Below are 22914 nucleotides of genomic sequence, written 5' to 3'. Positions count from 1 at the left end.
TTTGTGTGTGGGGGTGGGGGTGGGGGTGGGGCTCAAGAAATATGTAGAGAAAAACTCTAAGATAAAATTTTTAGGAAGGTTTTTACTTGGTTCTAGATCTGGTGTAACAAATACCCAGGCAGCTTGTCTACGGAGAGACGAGCCATTTCCCTTCTAGTGACAGAGTACCAGTTAATACAAAATGAAACTTGATTTTCAATTCGACCCAGATTTTTACCTGCCTTTCCTGTCTTTTTTTTTTTTTTTTTCCTGTCTGGGATGTAGATTTACAAGAAATAATGAAGATGCTGCTTGGGGAATACAGGCTCCAAGAGAGCATTATCCATCTACTGTACCATGTTCAATTCTGGACTGAGATGAGAGAAGACTGAGGAGTATTTTAAATGTGTAGTTCACTCAAAATGGACAGGGTGGGCGGGGGCAAAAAAGACTCAATGAAAGTCTAAGCACCCACTTTTAAGAGCCCTGTGACACTTACCACTGAAGTTTTAACAGAACAGGTGACACAAATGCTTAGAAGGCTAATCTAAGATGGGAATTCAGAAGTGTCATAAATTCAATAGCTCTAAGAAACAAGAAATTCTCATTGTTGGCCTAAAAACTTTTCAAATGAATGCCATTCTTGTTCCCTGCTGTGGGAGATACGGGATAATAATTAAGTTACAAGTGAACACCTAGTACCAGTAGTTGCCACCAAAGTCCCCAGGTCTTCATGCTGATTCTCTTCTTTCTGAGGAGGCAGTGAAGGCCATTTAACCAACTACCTCAGTGTAGACGTAATCTCAGTTAAATGAAAGATCACACAGTCTGAGGGCTGGGGTATTCCCAACTACCATCGTATGTCAGCATTCTTACCATCACCACAATTAATCTTTCTCAATGTAGTTGAAATCCAGCAACAGGATAAGTTCAGCAATTTAACAGCTAGGTTTTGTATTCCTTGAGGGCAAAGGAGACATTTTATTCACCCTTATATCCCTAGCACCCAACACAGTATCTACCACATAGTTTGCACTCAATAAACATTTGCTAAAATAAAATGTTACCATGTAAAATGTCCGAGTCATCTTCAACAAAATCGATGTCTCTCAAGTCCCATTCTGCATAATTGTCAAACTCCTATTTGGGAAAAAAAATCCCCACCCCAAACCCATTAACTTGAATTAATAGCTTTACAGTAGTCATGACTTAGAAGCAAACAGAAAATACATAAGCAAGTATTTGTTTACAATAGTGAATGGCAAAAGGGGAAAATGCAGAACAGAATCACAAATTCTTATGGACTCCACTTTCTGGAGCCATAGAGGCTGGAGGAATCCCCAAATTTACTGCCCTGGGATAAGCTTTAAACCTTAAACCAAAATATTCCCCGACATCTTCGTAAAAACCAAACAATATAGCTTACATGACTAGTAAAGAATGTCTGCCTTGAACATTATACTTTTTTTAAGATCCATTTTTATGGGATCAAATTACAAACAGCTACTTCAAAGATTACTGGGTTTTTTACTTGAAAGATTACATAGGAACTTTAGGAGGCAGTGAGTTTATGTTAATCAGGGAGGAACAACTCAGAAAAGGAGGGCGAGAAAGACTGCACAACTGGAAGAATACAGTATCATTGAATTGTACAAGTGGCAACTGATGAATTGGTGTACGTTTTGCTGCATATATTCTCAACAACAAAAAAAATAAATAAAACAAAATAAATTATTGAAAAAAATAGCGAATGCGGTAAAAGGTCAGGATGCTCCTACAAGTAATAGGAAGTCATGGGAAAAATCTGGAAGACTTTCAAGGCAGTAGGGACAGCAACAATCAGAATTTTGAGTTGAAGAATAAAGCCAAACCTATTCTTCTAAAAATTAAAAGTAGTCTGATCATTCCCGAGAAAACCTAACTTTGACGAGGCTTTCAAGTATTTGGGGGTAAGAAAAATGTCTGCATTAATTTATCTACCTTTTGAGTGCTCTATTTACTCAATAACATTGTTTATACTGTTCAACGGGTAGATTTGTTCATATTCTATTCAATGAATACAACCCGGGGGGTGGGCAGTGATGTCTATAGGGTAGCTCTGCAATATCACCTGCCATGAATAAAACGCTGACCTGGGTGTGGCTGGCAAAATTGTTTGTAGTTTATTAATAAATTCTCCAGTTACCTCCAGCAGCACTATAGTTGTGGATTAGACAATAAATCAAGAGACTTGTAAGTATATTCACACAGTTTTAATTCCATGGCTGGAGAAAAAACATATAGTTTTTATAAACATTCACTATTCCTTATATCTTTGTGGATGCCGTACAGGGGTCAGGAAACTGTGGCCCATGGGCCAAATACAACCCAGTGCTTGTTTCTAAAAATAAAGTTTTATTGGAAAACAGGCTCACTTGTTTGTTTACATATCACCTATGGCTGTTTTTGTAGCATAATGGCAAAGTTTAGTTGCAAAAGAGACTATATGGCCTGCAAAACTTAAAGTATTTACTATCTGGCCCTGTATAGAAAAAGTTTGCCAACCTCTGATACAATACAACAACCTGAAACCCCCTAGGTGTGGAATGAGAATCATACTGCAGAAATCCCATACCTACTGAAGAAGCGGGAGCCAACACTAATGCTACTTGAGAAACAGATGCTTGGTCTGAAGAACTTTTATTATTCCACACATAAAATGTTTACAAACAAGAAAAGGCACTGCCCTACAAATTACATTGCCTTGAAAATCTCTTTTTAGTGGTATGGAGCCTATGGGCAAGAGATATAAGCCTTGTTGGAAATAAATGTCTTGTGCCCGTGCTAAGAACAAGTTTCTCCTACCTCGATGAAGTCTGCTCGGGCTGGCATGTATCCTGCCATGTCCTGAGAAAGCAGGGAGTCAAAGGTAGGTCGGGGAGGGTCATCTGCAGCTGAAGAATTGAAAAGTTTTTCTTAGCTACTGAATATTAGTATGAAAAAGTGACACAGAGATAGCCTTCATCCACACCCTGAAGTACTTTTGTTTGGAGTCAGAATGTTTCCAAGAGAATTAATAAAATTCAAAAGGTTTTTATAAAGGGAAAAGTGAAAAGAGATAGTAAGGTATAATGGAAATACAGACTGATTTCTTAAAAAGGAAAATAAGACTTACGGAATCCTCTAAATACATACGGGGGCCTTAACTCTGATTTCTGCTTTCTTAACATGAAAGAAAGGAGCCCTGGTCGTGCAACAGTTAAGCACTCAGCTGCTAATGGAAAGGCTAGCAATTTGAACAAATCAAGTAGCTCCATGGGCAAAAGACGTGTCGATCTGTTTAGTAAAAATTACAGTCAAGAAAATCCTATAGGGCAGTTCTACTCTGTCACATGGGGTCATTATGAGTCAGAATCAGCTTGACAGCACCCAACAATAACAACAACATGAAAGGAAGCCAAGGACCTTTTCTTTTAATATTATAGAACCAAACTATTTACTACCCTGTCTACTTCAGCTCTTTTACCCCCGTAGGAACAATTTCAGTTTACAAATCTTATCCAACGGAAAGGCAACAACAAAAAAAAAGAGTCCCAAGTTTAGCATCCACTAGTCCCCTCACCTTGGGCAAATTATTTAACCTTCTGAACCTCAGTTTCCTCATGGATAAAATGAGGAGAACACTTGCTCTGCCCATCTCACTGGATTGCTCTGAGGACCAAAGGGTCTAATGGGTGTGGGAAAAAAGTACAGACCAACACCCAAAGTGCTATGCAAATAAGGGGTCTCATGAGACTCCAAGTTAGACAGCTATAAAACTATTTCTAGTAACTATGAGGAAAGGGAGGAGGGAAGAGAAAACATTCACATCTCGTTACTTATGCTCTGGGAGCCACTCAGGAAAGATGTCCATTTATAATTCATCATGTTTTTTATTGTGTTTTATTAAAAGTTCCATGGATCCCTCAGCTACATGACATTAGGCAAAAAAAAAGTTCGCCATCACTGCCACAACCAAATGAACAACAATAAGAGACTGCTTCTTGGACTTAACAGTGGGGTGATTAATAATAATTAATCAAATGCGGTGTGATTAATAATAATTAATCAAATACTGGATTCTCTTAAGTAACTAATATCTATGATCACTAACTCTCTGAAGGAATTGCAAAAAGACTCATACTTACAACAGCATGAGAAGGTCGGCCCTTTCTGGACATCTTCACTTGCAGAAGCAAGCGTTAAAGTTAACTGATATGCTTAAGGGACTCAGAGTGGGTACAGCTACAAACTGGCTCCAGGCACCCTTTATCCAGTATAGATCTCTGATCCCTGGGATACATTCCCACCCTGCCATGTTATGGACCTGACACTCAACAACTGTCATGCCAACTTCTTCTATCTTCCACTAGCTTTTTAGCTGTCTAAGACATCAAACCACTATTTATCTACTACGGAAACAGGGCCTAAGGATGAACTAAGTATCCCAAACCAAAATAAAGGAGGCTCTTACAGTGAAATGGAATGGCTGTGTCGGCAGTTTTTGCCTCTGCTTGCTTCAGGTTCAGCAAGGTAGAAGCAAACAAGGGGTTATTGATGAAATGCTTCATATAGTGCTTTTCACACTCCTCCTTGGTCTTGGTACACATCTGATTGGCTACATCTTGCCTAGAGAAGGAATGGGAAAAAGAAAGAAGGAAACAGAGCTTTCATTTATGCGTAATGCTAAAAGCAAGGTTTGTTCTTTCCATGTAACATCTGGAGTTTGATACCTCCAGAATGATATCAAGAAGGTATCAGTAAAACAATGAGACAAATATAAGCCTAGTGTAAGTATAATCTGACATTCCAAATCTTGTTATTCTAAGATATAGAAATTATATCTAAAAAGTTCTCTATTCAACCAAAAGAAAGAAAAATCACTAAAAAATTTTAAATTTCTCTGTGAGCTAGTCTATAAGGAAAGAATTGCTATAAATATTTAAACCACTTCAGAAATTAAAAATACACATATAGTTTTATATTTGCAGTGTTTTATAGTTTACAAAACATTTCACATGAACAAACATTTCTTTACTACAGCTTCCAGTATTGCCAGACTCTGAACTAGAAACCTTCACAACATAAATTTAAGTTAACCCTAGTATTAACTCTGTGGTGTGGATATTATTACTCTCTCAATTTAGCAGCAAAAATGATGCCCCCAAAAGTTAAGAAACTTGTTCTAGAATACAAAGGTAGTAAGTGACAAAGTCAGAATTTATACTCAAGATCCCTGACTCCTAGCCCAGATGATGAAGAGGTAGAGATCATATCTCTCAAGGTCCCTGCCTCAGCCTCTCTCTTCCACAGTATTCTACTTATCTTTCTCCTAAGGTGTAACTATGCTCTGCTTTGTTTACTTCAACCATTTGTATATATATTTTGATTCCCCTAATAGACTATAAACTTCTTGAGAGCTGGATCCATGTCTTAATTCTTAGCTATAGCCCCCCTCACTACCCCGCTTAGTGCCTTACCCAATTTGAGTAGAGAGGCAATAAATAGTCTTTTATGCAGTTGACTATGAGGAAAGGGGGGCAGGGAGGACTAGCCCATTTTGGAGAGTTAGAAAGAATGTGAAGCAAAAAATAAAAACCAGGCCAAAGATAACTAGCAAGCTCTTCATTTTTTCTACTTTCTCTGTTATTTTCCGTAGTACACAATATTTTACGTTTAATAAATGCTAAATGAATGAATACAAGCAAAACGTGAATGGAACTCAGGTCTTCTTCAGGGCCCTCAGCATAAGAGAAATAACATAATATATTCTGATTAATATAAGGAAAAATTACATACACTAGGAAATCAGGACAGGGAGGATCTAGTTAAGAGCCCTTCAGTAATAAGCTATGTGATCATAACAAACAATTTTAACTCCCTAAGCTTCAGATTGTTCATGAACAAAATATATTCACGAATGCTTCCACTATCTAGTTAGGTATTAGTGTGAAATGAAATCATCAGTGTGGAATTGTTTCCAAATGGTAAAAATGGTATTTTTAAGTGGTGTTGCCTCCTAGGGCAATAGCTTTGAGAACTGGTCAATTTGCCAACCTTGGACTCAGGCAGGTGTTCGAAAGTTAATGACAAAAAATGCTAATAGGAAATCTATGAAACTTAAATCTCAGGTAAGATTCTACCTCAAGTCTGACTCTTAAATGATTAGAGCATCTATAGCCAATAAAAAATCATATAAAAGCACATTTGATAAGTCTAAACTTCCCCTATATTCAGAAAGGAACACTCAGCCTTTCCGATGTTGATACACCCAGAGTGACCTTTTAGAGATGCTCAGTCATAGACCACTAGGCATCCCACATCCCTGTGGGGCACTGCAGCCCTAGAAAAGAACGTGCACAGGCGAAGAGGACTTGCTTTAAATCATGGATCAGTAAGAAAGAAACATATGGCTCCCAAATTCCTCTCTTCAAGGCTCTTCCCTTTACCCTTCAACAGGGGCTTCCTTCTTGAGCCCACTAGCGCAGAATAACCCTAAGCACCAAGCTCTCACCAATTTCCAAAGCCACAGTCCATGACAGCTTCTAAAAGGGCCATTTCTTCTTGAGCAGTCCAGCTGGGATCAAGAACAGGAAAATCTGAGGTCTAAGGAGAAAAAAGTTTTGCCTAAGAACAGAGAAAGAAATGGAACCGAGGAACCCAACTGTAGTACTAGTTTATTTTTTAATGACTGTCTTTCTTGTTGTGTTGAGAGGTACCTAACGTACATCCTTACTAGTTGTCTACCTTCTGCATCCCTATTTTCACCATTAGCTGCAAGGGTCTCCAATAAATACTATCACTCCTAAACGCCATGCATCTCATGAAGAAATATTATTTTTTTTAACTTAGTACAAAGATAAATATTACAGCATGTTCCCATTTAGCTAAGAGGGAAAAGCAAATAGGAGTGTGTGTGTATGTTTATATCTTCTCTAATGGAAGAAAACATTATACACCTAAAAAAAAAACCAGTTGCTTATAGGGATGTGAGGGAATGGTGAAAAAGACAAGGATAGAAGCTAGATCTTTCTGAACATTCCTCATTTTATAGATTTGACTTAGAAAACATATAAGTATTGTACATAATTATAAAGTAACATAAAATTTTAAAAACACAATCCCTAAGAATCAAAAGCAAAATGTAACAAATAAACCTGTGAATCAATATGAAGGCAAAATCACACAGAAAGGAACTATTTCAAGTTACTTTAAGACACATTAATTTGACTATATATCCCTAGTAGAACATACCTTGTGAACAAAAAAGAACTGACCCCCCCGCAAAAAAAAACCAAAAAACTGTTTTCAGTAGTGTTGGTGTGGTCATTCTGAGATTACTGTATCTGAACATGTTAAAGCAAACAAGTGATTATGTTGTCATCATTGCTAAGTGGGATTTTAGTTCGAAAAAAGATACAGGTGTAAGAGTTGTAAGATTATTAAACAAAACTTATAGTTCTGTATTTGAATTGAAAGTACTAGTATGAAGTCATGATGCATTTTATCTTAACAAAAAAATTTCTCACTCTAACCACTGAAAATGTCCAGAAACAATTCTAGAAACAATGACTAACCCAGTAGCAATGAGTACTTCTAGTGCCCAGTTCACAGTCTCTGAGTACCATTTTCTACTAAGAGGAACCAGGGCCCCTTAAAGAATAGGTTGATTCCAGGTCAGGGTCAGGAAAACAAAACAAGTCTGAAGCATCTTGTATAGCAGAAAGCAAATAATACAAGGGTCATGTCAAAAGGAGGCAGGAGCCAACTTATAGAAGATTCCTACTAAGCAAAAACGGAACATCTGCAGCCCACAATGATTAATAGATTTAAGCAATGATCATAATGAGTATAGCAAACCTGAATGTAACCTCTAAATGTAACCAATTTTCAGGAAACACAGAAGACAGAGGAACATAATCAGCAAAATCTGAACTGTAGTCACAGCTGTAAGATAAACAATCCGGCTTCTTAAAAGCCAAATAAACTATAAGAAACGAAAGACACAGACAGAGACAGAGATGGAGGGAGAACACAGAATATATTTAAGAGGCAACTAAGTGCAATGTACAGACCTTATTTCTATCCTAATTAGAACTGCAAAAAGGAAAAAAATATATATATTTATGATACCACTATATACCCACTACCAAAACCAAACCCAGTGCCACTGAGTCGATTCCGACTCACAGCGACCCTTTGGGACACGGTAGAACTGCCCATAGAGTTTCCGAGGAGCGCCTGGCAGATTTGAACTGCCGACTCTTCGGTTAGCAGCCATAGCACTTAACCACTACAGCACCAGGGTTTCCACATACCCACTAGAATAGCTAAAATGAATGAGACCAACAATACCAAATGTTGGTTAAGAATATAAAGAAGTTTGTAGAACTCTCAAACATCGCTGGTAGAAGTGCAAAACGATACAACCACTTTGGGAAACTTTTTAACAATTCCTTACAGTTAAGCAATCATTTACTCTGAACCCAGCAATTCCACTCTTAGGTATTTTTCCAAGAAAAATGAAGATATATCCACAAAAAGCCTATACAAAAAAAGTTCATAGCATTTTTATTCATAATTGCTAAAACCTGGGCAAAGCCCAGATGTCAGTTAGTAGTCCAGCACTTAACTATTTGTGCCACCCAGGGCCATGTACTATACAACCATAAATATGACAACTCACATACTAGTTGAAGAGCCCATGTTATTCCCCAAATTATATTTTAGAACATTAAATAATCATTAAATCATTAGCCCTCATCAACTTTACTGTGAAATAAACGAGAACTTTCTACACCTCCACCCCCTCCCCCAAAAAAGGCATAAGGCAGTTTTTTAAAAAGGTGCATCAATGTTCTTCAACTCCTGGACCAAACTCCTGCCCTACTGAATCAGAATCTCTAAGAGCAGGGCTTAGGAATCTACATTTTAACGTGCCCCCAGGTGATTCTTACGCACTAAAGCTTAAGAACCACTGGTATAGAGGGTGTGGCAGAAGGAGCTGTCTTGACTTGTTCAAGGTTCTAAGAATTAAACAAGACAAAAATAGGCATAGGACTCAGAAATCTTGATTAATGCACCACCCACCACAGCATGAGTAACTCCCAAAAATATAGCACTGTGAGATGACAAAAGTACTAAAAACCGTTTAAAGTTATCTGAGGCTTCATATGCAAAAACTCAAGCTTTTAGTGCCTTCATGTACAGAAAGACAAACTTGGTCATCACTCTAGAAGGAAAGATTCACTGGGAATAGATAAGACAGGCAAAAAAAAAAAAAAGCGAAGGAGTATAATTAACCCTCAAAAGCTCCCCAAAGTATAGAATTCTAAAATGTGTTTGTTTGAGTGCTGGATATGTGAGAAAAGGATGATGTACTCAGAAGAATTACGTGGACCTGGAGGGAAACTTAGTCAGTGCCTTCAGCACTATGCAGAAGACATGGTGCCCAGAATAGCTAAAGAGAGCTCATGGTCAGCTTTCTTACAGTGGATAAGCGTGACTCAACAACCTACCCAAGCTATATTAAATTACCCCTTGAAGGATTATTTTCACAATGAAAATGAATAAATTTGCCTCATGGTTCTAGGCATTCTTCTGTGAAATGGGATGACTAAATTAGCTTTCTAAAGATCTAATAACCTTGGTGAAATGAACTTAAAGCCTACTTTGACCATATTACCCCAACTCTTCACTGATTTTACAATTGATAAAAAGAAAAAAGAATTATATTAGGTCTTGTAATTAGTGAAGTTACTAATTAAAAGATGCAAGATGTCTAGAGGTATGGGAAGGCTAGCCAGCTGGCTGCCAAGAACTCTACTATACAACATTTCTTTAATTCATTATGGTCCAAGATTTGACTCTCAGCACTACACGCCTAGAAACCCACCTTAACAAGACTTCAAAAATGATCACATTCAGAGATGCTGAGCAGCCCTTTCTAAAAGGATTTTTAAGAAACTGAAGTAGATACATTGCTGTGGTAGCCAGAATTCCTGGCTATTCAATCAAACACTAACTAGATACTGCTGTAAAGGGACTCTGCCGATGGAATCAAAGTTACTAAACAAGTGATCTTAAAATAGGGAGAGTATAATGGATCATCCAGGTGGGTCCAATGTAATCACAGGAGCCTTTCAAAGTAAAAGAGAACAGCAGAAGAGTCAGGTTCAGCAGAAGAAGAGGCAGGAGATTGTGTGTGTGAGGAGGATTTCCCGTTGTTGCTTGCTTTGAAGATGGGGAAAGGGACAGAGGAGTCAGGGAATGTGGGCGGCCTCTGGAATGTGACAACGACTCCCAGCCGACAGCCAGTGAGGAAACGGACTTCAGTCCAACAACTGCATGGAACTGAATTCTGCCAAAAACCTGAATGAGCCTGAAAGTAGATTCTCCCCAGTGCCTCCAGATAAGAGCCTAAGGCCTGCCAACACCTTGATTTCAGCCTTGTGGGACCTAGAGCAAACCAGCCAGGCCTACCAATCTTCTACAGAACTGTGAGATACAAATGTGTTTTAAGCCACTTAATTTTTTTTTTATTATGCTTTAATTGAAAGTTTACAAATCAGGTCAGTCCCTCATACATAAGTTTATATACACCTTGCTATATGCTCCTAGTTGCTCTTCCCCTAATAAGAGAGCACATTCCTTCTCTCCACCCTGTAGTTCCGTGCCCATTCAGCCAGCTTCTGTCCCCCTCTGCCTTCTCATTTCTCCTCCAGACAAGAGCTGCCCACATAGTCTCATGTGTCTACTTGATCTAAGAACCTCAATCCTCACTAGAATCATTTTCTATCTTATAGTCCAGGCCAAACCCTGTCTGAAGAGTTGGCTTTGGGGATGGTTCCTGTCTTGGACTAACAGAAGGTCTGGGGACCATGACCTCTGGGGTCCCTCTAGTCTCAGTCTGGTCTTTTTATGAGAATCTGGGGTCTGCAACCCACTGCTCTCCCGCTCCTTCAGGGATTCTCTGTTGTGTTCTCTGTCAGGGAAGTCACTGGGTGCAGCCGGGCACCATCTAGCTCTTCTGCTCTCAGGCTGACGTAGTCCCTGATTTATGTGGCCCTTTCTGTCTCTTGGCTCATAATTACCTTGTGTCTTTGGTATTTTTCATTTTCCTTTGCTCTAGGTGGGTTGAGACCAATTGATGCATCTTAGATGGCTGCTTGCTAGCGTTTAAGACTCCAGACGCCACGCTCCAAAGTGGGATGCAGAATGCTTTCTTAATAGGTTTTATTGTCCCAATTGACCTAGATGTCCCCTGAAACCATGGTCCCCAAACTCCCGCCCCTGCTACACTGGACTTCGAAGTGTTTGGCTTATTCAGGAAACTTCTTTGCTTTTGGTTTAGTCCAGTTATGCTGACCTGTCCTGTACCGTATGTTGTCTTTTCCTTCACCTAAAATAGTTCTTGCCTACTATCTAATTAGTGAATACCCACCTCCCTTCCTCCCTCCCCACTCTTGTAACCATCAAAGAATATTTTCTTCTCTGTTTAAACTACTTCTTGAGTTCTTATAACGGTGGTCTCGTGTTTCTTCTTCTACAACTAATTTCACTCAGCATAACATCTTCCAGGTTCCTCTATGTTACAAATGTTTCACAGATTCATCATTGTTCTTTATCGATGCATAGTATTCCACTTTGTGAATATACCATAATTTATTTATCCATTCATTTGTTGATGGGCACCTTGGTTGCTTCCACTTTTTGCTATTGTAAACAGTGCTGCAGTGGACCCATTGTGCATGTATCTGTTTGTGTAAATTAAGCCACTTAATTTTTGGTAATTTGGTATAGCAGTAGCAATAGAAAACTACCACAGCACCAAATGATTAATCTATAATGTGAGATTATTATTGTCAAGCAGATACCTGCCAGCAGACTTTTCTGTAAGAAAAACTGTGGGAAATCAAATGTCAGAAAACTGCTTGGTGAACTAGGAGGTTTAGCTATATGCTTAATACGCTCTGATAACTGACAAAACTATCTCAATAAAGGTATATATATCTTCAAGCAGATGAGATACTCACTTTGGCTTATAACTGTACCCACTCCCCAAGCCAGAGCTCAGAAGGAATACTACCAACGCCTGCCTCTCAGCTTTTTTTTTATAGAGGTGGCAACACAATCACTCAAATTACAGCCAAGTCTTATTGTGGACTAAAAATCAGTCTGCTTTGTGAAAGTGATTTTATGTACTAATTATCTCATTTGCTATGTGTTCATTTTATAGTTTAACTCTCAAGAGGTAACTAATTTCCCAAGGCAGGGGGATGGACTAGACATAAGCTTCACCACACTGCTCATATGAACAACATACAAATACTATGAGCCAAAACAGAGTAACAATATATTTGCTGTATGTGTATCAACAAACCTAAAAAGTAGCATACCCTCTTCATATCAGTAAATGTCAAAAAGTATTTCATATAAATTACTTCAAAATTTTAAACAAAAATCTGAGTATATATAAAACTATTTTTGGACTTAAATACATGAGTAGAGCCACAAAACTCTAAAAAAAAAAAAAACTGCTTGGGTAATGACAACCAAATTCAGAAGAGGAAAAAAAAAGATACTTGGAGATGGAACAAAGATACATTCCCAGTACAGTAACTGAAAAATGAATGGAAATTCCATGCAACTTCATCATTACCATTATTTCATAAGTATGATCACTTTGATGTTTCTTGTACTCAAATCCTCGAGTAAAACACTGCAAAACAAAAAGGAAATTAAGTTACTAATAGGCTACTTTTTGAAATGCTTTCTAACAGGATAGATGATTTCTGGGTGTTCTACTCTTGTGATGAGGAATTCATTTAATCTTGTCTACAGCTGCAACAGGATACTATATTCATGACTGCAGCTTTTTAGTGGCCCTCAAAGAGAAAAAAGCAACATGAAAAAAAAAAAAAACTTTTTCTAGGACAACTCCTCCTTTGACAAGAGCAGGAGCCCTGGAATTAGACTGCCTACATTTGAATCCCTATTCTATACTTGCCCTACCTCAGCAATTCTAAGGCATGCTTTATTTTCGTATTTTAAAACTTTGAAATCAGGATTCGTCTTACAATTGAGGCACATTATCATTTCCCTCAGCCACTTTTACACATTTTAAAGTTTCTGAAATAATCAATGGCATCTTGGATCTGATGGAATATAGTATTTGTTGCTTGATCTTGGGCAAGTGACTCAACCTCTCCTTGCTGGAGTTTCTTCATCTATAAAATTGAGATAATAATATTTACCTCATAGGGTTTGTAGTGAGGATCATAACCGTTAATTCATGTAAAATACAGAGAATAGTGCCTGGCACAGAGTAAGCACTTATAATTAGTATTATCATATCCACAACATGGTTTGTTCCCTTGTTTGTCACCTGCCCAGATATCACTCTTTGGGACAATAAAGAGTGACACAGATGCTATCAGGAGAAACAGTCCTTCAGCTGTTTCCTGCAGTCACAATACTTTAGACCCACTGGCAAAAAAAAGTGTTAAGCACTAAGTTGATAGACAGATGTGGACTATTCAACATTTTGTCTCATCCACCTGCTCTGTTCTCTAACTTGTCACTGGTAAACCATGTGGTGGAGGGTTGACTGGAAGGAACAGACTTAATAAGGTATGGCTCTCCTGAGCAATCAATAATAATCTCTGAATTTACTATATCCATAAAACTAGGCAAGCCTCTCCTTAGTGAGTTACCTGCAAGCAGAGAAAAAAAGGAGGTGGCCCACATTCAGCACACTTGATATAAGGCTCCATGAGGTAGGAGGAGCAGCCTCGGCAAGGTGGCTTATCAGAGGGATCATCTAGAGCAAAGGAAAAACAAATATACTAGCTTCAAAACATGGTATGATCATTTTAAGTGCAAGAAGGTGAAAATCTGCAAACTACACAGGTAGTGAGTTCTGCTGAAAAGCTCATGGAGACAAGGTGACCTCAATCCAAGTAAGAAAAAAACAAATGCTACTTTTTACTTCAGGGCAATTTTGTGCCTTCCTACAGTCAAGCAGACTACTTTAAATAGCGTTTAAGTTAGAATGGCCCCTGCAGAAATTTACAAACACAATCTTTAACTAGAACTGTCATGATGCCAGCAACTTATTTTTCAATGGTTCAGGTCAGGGGGAAAAAAAGGATACACACCTACACAACACACAGACAGATAAAGCAAATCTGACAAAACGCTAGCAATCGTTGAATCTAGGAGAGGGCATCCAAGTAATCAGTACACTGTCTTGGAATATATCAGTTTATATTTTATATCTGAGTTGGGATTTACACTCAGCAAAGTCTCTCCCTCCCTTTTTTCCATGCTAAACACAGAACATAGTAGACCTTCCTCCGGTTTCCAATGACAGTATTATGTCTCTAAAATAGTAAGGCAAGGAGTACAATCCAAACTCTCTAAAGCCAAAAGATGCAGATATGTGCGTCCCTGGTGCCCCAAACTCTGCTTCTCTGGTGGAATCAGGGCAATTTAGTAAATCATTCTCTGTGATCAATGGCAGGCGTCTAAGAAAACAAAGGCTTTGAAGGTAGATAAAGGGATTTTATTTGTTCAGCCTGAGGCAACAGTTCTCACATTCTGTAACAGCATTTTCCTCCCTAAAGTTCAAGAAACACTCTTCAAGGCATCTTTTTCTCCTCAAGTGGGGAGTACTATTTTTTGTTGCTTCTAAATGAAGACCTGGAGGAAACTGACAGGGGTGAGAAATGTATGTACTACTCCTGGCAGTAGCTGCCCACTTCTCTCATTTTAAATTGTGACACAGAAGAATGAAAATTATTTAATATTTAATCGCTAGATGCCAATTTTTACCAAATTACCCTCTTCCTGTTATTTCACTGACTTAAGTTTGCTTTTCTTTCCTCAAACTTCTCAAAAACAGCATCAGCCGCAAATCAGAGTCTTTTTTTTAAATTAAGGTAAAATCCACAAAACATAAAATTAATCATTCTAAAGTACACAACTCAGTGGTATTTAGGACATTTACAGTGTTGTGCAACCATCACCTCTGTTTAGTTCCAAAACATTTCCATCACCCCCAAGACACTGCACCTATTAAGCAGTCACTATCCACTATGCCCTCCTTCAGCCTCTGGCAAACCACCAATCTGCTTTCTGTCTCTATGGGTTAACTATTCTGGATAGTTCATATAAATGAAATAATACAGTACATGACCATTTATATCTGACTTCTTTCACTTAGCTTAATGTTCTCCAGATTCATCAACATTGTAGCATGTATCAGTTTTTCATTCCTTTTTATGGCTGAATAATATTCTACTACACGAACACACCACATTTTAGTAAAGAGCTTTTAACCTCTCAGGTCCAAAAGCAATTATTTTATAAAAGCAGCCCATATTTATAGTTGCTAAAATTTTAGACATAAAGGTATAAAGTATAAATTGTCCATAACCCACTACCCTGAAATGTTCACCATTAACGTTTTGATATTCTTACAGCCCCTCTTTTGTGCGTGTGCTTGCGTATTAAACAAAAGTGGGGTATTATATATGTTTTGTAAGGACCTCTGGTGGTGCAATGGTTAAACACTCAGCTGCTAACTGAAAGGTCAGCAGTTCAAACCCACCAGCCACTCTGTGGGAGAAAAGACCTGGTGATCTGCTCCTAGGAAACCCTACTGGGCAGTTCTATTCTGTCATATAGGGTTGCTATGAGTAGGAATCACGTGTTTTGTAGCCCGTTTTTTTCATGTGACGATATATTGTGGTCATCTTTTCATGACAGTACAGATCTTGTTCATTCTTTTTAATGGATGAGTAGTATTACATGGCTAGCTAGCTCTGATGGTACAATGGTTAAGAGCTCAGCTGCTAACTAAAAGGTCAGCAGTTCGAATCCACCACCTGTTCCTCAGATACCCTATGGGACAGTTCTCTGTCCTACAGGTTGCTATGAGTTGGAATCGACTCAACAGCAATGGGTTTGGTTTAGTTTGGTATCAATTATCTAACCTGGTGGTTCTCAACAGAGGTGGTACTGCCCCCTAGGAAGGCATTTTTGGAAATGCGAGGTGCTTTTTGGCTGCTACAATGATTGAGAAGAGCTACCTGGCATTTAGCAGGCAGCGACCAGGTAGGCTAGAAACCTTGCAATGCTCAAGACAGTCCTATAAAACAGAGTTGGTCCGCGTCCTGCACAACTTTCATTATGTCCCACTAGATATTCAAGTAGGTGAAAAACCTGTTCATAATTACATGAGCCTAGAACCTAACTACAATAGAATGTAAAATATTTTTGACAGTTTTACTATAAATAGACTCTTCTAGGAAGGCAATTGGATGTATAACAATTCTAGAGGAGACTGTATGGTTTTTTTTCCAGAACTTTACCAGGAGTTACCCAAACTTGTGGTATTCCTGAGTCACTAATACAACACATCCGAATCATTCTGCATTTGTTCTCTAAGACTCAAACCGTGATTGGACAAATGGGTGCAAGCATCTGACTACTTAAGTCATTATGTCTTCTACTGTAGCCATGCCTAATATATTGAAATACACGTTATTTGATTATAAATCGCATTATTTTATTAGAAGTTACGTCCTGTTTACTTCTGCTTTGTATCATAGTCAGGGCATGTTTATGTTTTTGAAATCACACACACAGTTTTACATATTATTACATATTCGTATATTAACTGTATGTTATATTATCTATATATCTCATTACCCAATATTAAAAGTCTTTAAAAATATTATAAAAAGAAATTACTGGTTCTGATAAGATTGAGAACTAATCTAACCAGTCCCCCACTGGTGGACATTATGTTGTTTCTGATTTTAAAGAACGCTAGAGACAACATTCTTGGTCGTACAACATTTCGTATTTGTTCTTCAGGATATATATTTTCCTGGAAACAGAATCGTCGAGCATACAGGAGGTTTTCTGAGGTTTTTGATACACACTCCCCTTCAAAAAAGTATTCCAGAACTTCTCCATCACCTAGGAGTATGGAAAGGCTTTTTCTTTTTTTTTTTTTTTTTACCCATCATTCAAAATCCAGATACAATAAAATATTAATAAATTTGACTACATTAACAAAAACAAAACAAATAAAAAACCCTGTCTTGGCCAAAAAACACCATGTTGTTGTTGTTAGGTGCCATTGAATCAATTCCGACTCATAGCAACCCTATGTACAACAGAATGAAACACTGCCTGGTCCTGCACCATCCTCACAATTATTGCTATGTTTGAGCCCAGTATTGTAGCCACTGTGTCAATCCATCTCGTTGAGGGTCTACCTCTTTTTTGCTGACCCTCTACTTTACCAAGCATGATGTCCTTCTCTGGGGACTGGACCCTCCTGATAAGACATCCAAAGTACATGGGAGAAAGTCTTGCCATCCTCCCTTCTAAGGAGCATTCTGGTTATACTTCTTACAAGAAAAATGTGTTCATTCTTCTGGCAGTCCATGGTATATTCAATATTCTTCGCCAACACCATCATTCAAAGACATCAGTTCTTCTTCAGTCTTCCCTAATCACTGTACAGCTTTCACATACATATGAGGTGGCTGAAAATACCATGGTTTGGGTCAGGTGCACCTTAGTCCTCAAAGTGACATCTTTGCTTTTTAACACTTTAAAGAGGTCTTTTGCAGCAGATTTGCCCAATGCAAGACATCGTTTGATTTCCTGACTGCTACTTCCAAAGACATTGATTGTGGATCCAAGTAAAATGACATCCTTGACAATTTCCAATATTTTCTCCATTTATCACCTTTTACTTAACAGGTCCAGTAGTGAGGACTTTTGTTCTCCTTATGTTGAGGTATAATCCATACTGAAGGTTGTAGTCTTTGATCTTCATCAATAAGTACTTCAAGTCCTCTTCACTTTCAGCAAGCAAGGCTGTGTCATCTGTATATTGCAGGTGGTTAACGGGTCTTCCTACAATCTTGATGCCTTGTTCTTCTTCATACAGTTCAGCTTCTCGGATTATCTGCTCAGCGTACAGATTCAGTAAGTGTGGCTAAACGTACAACCCTGATGCACACCTTTTCAGATTTTAACCTATGCAGTATCCCCTCGTTCTGTTCGAGAGACTGCCTCTTGGTTTATATACAGGTTCCACACGAGCAAAATTAAGGGTTCTGGAATTCCCGTTCTTCACATTGTTATCCATAATCTGTACGATCCACATAGTCGAATGCCTCTGCATAGTCAATGGACACAGGTAAACATCTTTCTGGTATTCTCTGCTTTCAGCCAAGATCCATCTGACATCAGCAATAATATCCCTTGTTCCATGTCCTCTTCTGAATCTGGCTTCAATTTCTGGCAGTTCCCTGTCAATGTACTGCTACAATTGTTTTTGAATTATCTTCAGCAAAATTTTACTTGTGTCTGATGTTAATGACATTGTTCAATAATTTCCACATTCTGCTGGGTTAGCTTTCTTTGGAACCGGCACAAATATGGATCTCTTCCAATCAGCTGACCAGGTAGCTGTCTTCCAACATTACCTCCTGAAACGGCTGAACATCAACCAATTCTTTTTGGTACAGTGACTATGTACTCCTTCCATCTTCTTTTGATGCTTCCTGCGTCATTCAATAACTTGCCCACAGACTCCTTCAATATTGCAACTTGAGGCCTGAATTTTTTCTTTAGCTGGGGAAATGCCAAACACGTTCTTCCCTTTTGGTTTTCTCACTCCAGGTCTTTGTACATTTCATTATAATACTTCACTCTTCTGGAGTTGCTCTTTGAAATCTTCTGTTCAGGTCTTTTACTTCATAATTTCTCATGACTCAAAATGAGAAGAAACAGCTGCAAACATCCATTAATAGTCGGAACATGGAATGTATGAAGTATGAATCTAAGAAAACTGGAAGTTGTCAAAAATGAAATGGAATGCTTAAAGATAGATATCCTAGGCATTAGTGAGCTGAAATGGGGTGGTACTGGCCATTTTAAATCAGACAATCATAAGGTCTATTATGCCAGGAAGGACAAATTGAAGAGGAATGGCGTCCCATTCATTGTCAAAAAGAACATTTCAATATCTATCCTGAAGTACAACACTGCCAGTGACAGGAAAATATCCATATGCTTATGAGGAAGACCAGTTAATACAGGTATTCAAATTTATGCACCAACTACTGATGAAGAAGTGAAGAAATTACAAAGATTTTCACCAACTTCTGCTGTCTGAAATTGATCAAACATGCAATCAAGATGCATTAATTATTACCCATGATCAGAATGCGACTGTTGGGAACAAAGAGGGATCAGTAGTTGGAATACACGGCCTCGCTGATAGAAATGACACCAGAGACAAAAAATGACACCAGAGATAGCATGATAGAATTTTGCAAGACCAAAGACCTATTCAATGGAAATACCTTTTTTCCACAACATAAACAGTGACTATACACATGAACCTCACCAGATGAAATACACAGGAATCAAATCGACTACATCTGTGGAATGAGAGACCGAGAAGCTCAATGTCATTAGTCAGGACAAGGCCAGGGGCTGACTGTGGAACAGACCATCAGTTGCTCGTGTGCAAGTTGAAGCTGAAGAAGATTAAAACAAGTCCACGAGAGCCAAGCGTGGCCTTGTGTATATCCCACTTGAATTCACAGACCATCTCAAGGACAGATTTGATGCACTGAAAACTAATGACTGAAGACCAGACAAGTTGTGGGATGACATCAAAGACATAAATGAAGAAAACAAAATGTCATTAAAAGACAGGGAAGACAGAAAAGACCAAAATGGATGTCAGAAGAGACTCTGAAACTTGCTCTTGAATGTAGAGTAGCTGAAGAGAATGGAAGAAACAAGGAAGTAAAAAACACCATAAGCAAATAAGGGCTAAAACCCCTAACATGCAAAGAATTTTTTAAAAATTGAGAGGGTGAAAAAGATCAAAATTCCCATCACAAATGACATACAGAGGTAACACACACACACACACACACACACACAAAACTAATAATGGTCCTTAACCATATGAACAGATATTCAGCTTCACTCATAACAGAAATAGAAATTGAAACTACACTGAGATATTTCTCACCCACCAGTTTCGTAGTGATGCCATGGGGAAACAAGCACTCTCATATATTGCTGGTGGGAATGCAAAATGGCACAAACCCTTAGCAGTAGCTAAACAAAACTACCTATGTATTTATCTTTTGATCCAGCAATCCCATTTCTAGGAATTTACCCTGAATACACATCTCCAAGAAACCCTGGTGGTGTAGTGAAGAGCTACAGCTACTAACTAAAAGGTCAGCAGTTCAAATCCACAAGGTGCTCTGTGGAAACTCTATGAGGCAGTTCTACCCTGTCTTAAAGGGTCGCTATGAGTCGGAATCGACTCGACAGCAGTGGGTTTGGTTTTAGTTTTTTTTATACATCTCCAACAACCCAAAAACACATATACCCAAAGTTACACAGTAGAGCATCATTTGCAATTGCAAAATACAACTTAAATGTCCGAGCATTGGAAATCAGCTGAATAACTTTTGGCACAGTCACACAATGGAGTACTAAGCAACTGTACAACAAAAATGAGAATGATCTCTATAAACTAATATGGAGTGCTTTCCAGGAGATACTATTAAACGGAAAAACAATGCAATGGACAGTATATAGTACACTATCTTTTCAGTGAGAAAATAAGAAAGCATATATACGTCTGCTTAACTTTACAAAAAGAAATAAAGGACAGATAAACCAGAAAGTGAAAGTCTGATATCTAAATGGGGGGTGGGGTGGGGCGGGGTAGAGGAAGAGTGAGATTGGACAAACTCGAAATGAGAAATTTGTAGTAAAAAAGGGGGAAGGGATATATTCTTCAAAAGTGTCAATGTCACAAAAGACTAGGGAAGGCTGTGAAAATGTTTCAGTTTAAAGGAGGCTCGAGAGATTGAAACTAAATGCAAGATCTAACCCCTGACTGGATCCCGTACTGGAAGGAAAAATGTCATAAAGAGCATAATCAAGTCAATTGAAAAAACTGGAAAAAAGATGGTAAATGAGATAAAAGTATTTTATTACTGTTAAATTTATTAAAGTTGATAACAATCCTGAGGTTATACAACAAAAAAAAATCCCTATTCTTAGGAAATAAACACAAAAGTACTTATAGGTAAAGGGCCAGGATATATGCCACTTACCTTCAAACGGTTCAGAAAAACAATATGGTATGTTTGCCTATCTATCTGTATGTATCCGTGTCTCTCCATAGATCGATAGAGAACACAAATAATAAAGCAAACGGAGTAAAAGGTACATGGGTATTCTGTGTACCGTTCTTCAAACTTTCCTGTGAGGTTTGAAATTATTTCCAAATAAAAAGTTTTAAGATTATTAAAAAAAAAAAAAAAGGGGTGTTTTGGTTTAAACTCCCAGCATTGGGGTAATTTGCTTAGGTTCCTTATCCATATGGTATAAAATGAGAGGGTTGAACTAACTGTACCTGAAGACTTCATTCCAGCCTAAACCTATATAAATATCCCAAAACTTGAGTGTGGCTGAGAGTAAATTGTTCCCTGCTGTGGGATCCCGTGTGTTACAGAGTAAACAGAACTGCTCCACAGGGTTTTCCTGGCTATAATCTTTACAAAGTAGTTCATCAGGCCTTTCTTCTCAGGAGCCAATGGCTAGGTTTGACCTGCAAACCTTTAGGTTAGCTGGAAAAGTGAAAATCACTTGTGCCACCCAAGCTCCTTGAGAATAAATTGTTAGTTGCTGTCAAGTTGATTCCAACTCAGAGTGACCCTATGTGTGCAGAGAACTGCTCTATAGGGTTTTCAAGGCTGTGACCTTTTGGAAGCAGATCACCAGGCCTGTCTCCTGAGGAGCCGCTGAGCGGGTTCAAACTGCCAATCTTTTGGCTAGTAGTCAAGCGCTTAACTGTCTGCACCACTCAGGAACTCCCTGAGAATAAATTAGAGGTCCTTTAAAAGACTGCTGAAGAGGCAACAATACCCAAAAAGTACCTTTTTGAGTCTTTTCTTTGGGACTCTACTAAATATCTAGCAATGCGATTTCTAGTTTTGTCAAATCTCATACCTTCAGAATCAAACAACAGTATAATTTTTTTTCCATAGTTGGGGTTACCTGCATTTATTTCACACATGCACCATAATTCTGTGCATATTTTTTATTATATTGCTGTTTACTCTTAAACCACATATCCTACCTACAAAGGAGGCATTTCCTTTATCCTATCACTGATGTTCTTTCTTAAATCAAAACACCTGAAAGATACTAATGGTTTTAAAGAGAAATCCACAGCTTAGTTTTCTTATACAAGCCAGAGTGATAGGCTTTATGTAATGCATTCAGTGGGCAATTGGTAAGTATTGGTTGATTTGATACTATTATAATTTCTTCAGGATCAGATTCACAGGACTTTATTGTTTAACTTCAAAGTGTTTATTTCTCTTCCTTGATCAGCTTCCACTTCAGTTTCACATGGGACTTGTTTCCACTGTACTTACTGCTAAAGGAACCCAAACGGTCCATTCCCTAATTGTCAAAGACTGCTCCTTTGATCTTCAAGGAGATTTCAGAACTGGCCAACACATACACCAAAGCTTGAGGAGCCCCTATGAAACAAACAAACATGACACATGGATCAGGAAATAATTCAAAAGGACAAGATAAAGAGGATAGTGCAAGGTACTCAGCTCTGTGTCCTGGCTTTATAATGCTGAACAAAGTATTCTCTATAAGCCTACTTCCTTTTCCTATGAAATGGGGTATATTATCTACATCCTAGAGTTGCTGTGAGAATTAACTATCATAACCAAATATCATAATTCATATAAATGATACAGCACAGAGCCTGGGCCATACTATCCCTACATATTTATGATGAACAGCTATTTTTTTTGTCTGTCT

At 38.3% G+C, this 22914-nt stretch overlaps 1 protein-coding gene across 5 annotated transcripts in view; it reads right to left on the bottom strand.

The window, feature by feature from the left end:
- Nucleotides 1-22914, bottom strand: part of TADA2A (transcriptional adaptor 2A) — a 48004-nt gene that overhangs the window by 22376 nt on the left and 2714 nt on the right. For 3 of the 5 annotated variants that reach the window (XM_064271381.1, XM_064271380.1, XM_064271382.1), the window contains exons 2-9: nucleotides 22512-22619; nucleotides 13713-13819; nucleotides 12659-12718; nucleotides 6512-6603; nucleotides 4472-4626; nucleotides 2824-2912; nucleotides 1047-1119; nucleotides 856-939 (exon numbers count right to left, since the gene is read on the bottom strand). In XM_064271381.1, coding sequence (XP_064127451.1) covers nucleotides 856-939; nucleotides 1047-1119; nucleotides 2824-2912; nucleotides 4472-4626; nucleotides 6512-6603; nucleotides 12659-12718; nucleotides 13713-13819; nucleotides 22512-22536 — 685 coding nt within the window. In that variant the 5' untranslated portion in view covers nucleotides 22537-22619. The remainder of the gene's footprint in view (nucleotides 1-855; nucleotides 940-1046; nucleotides 1120-2823; nucleotides 2913-4471; nucleotides 4627-6511; nucleotides 6604-12658; nucleotides 12719-13712; nucleotides 13820-22511; nucleotides 22620-22914) is intronic. The other 2 variants (XM_023553495.2, XM_023553498.2) reach the window with 2 other exon arrangements.

This window comes from Loxodonta africana, chromosome 18 (assembly GCF_030014295.1).
Source record: "Loxodonta africana isolate mLoxAfr1 chromosome 18, mLoxAfr1.hap2, whole genome shotgun sequence".
Taxonomy (NCBI): Eukaryota; Metazoa; Chordata; class Mammalia; order Proboscidea; family Elephantidae; genus Loxodonta; species Loxodonta africana.
Note: the sequence above shows the minus strand (reverse complement) of the source record. Positions and strands in the feature narration are given on the sequence as shown.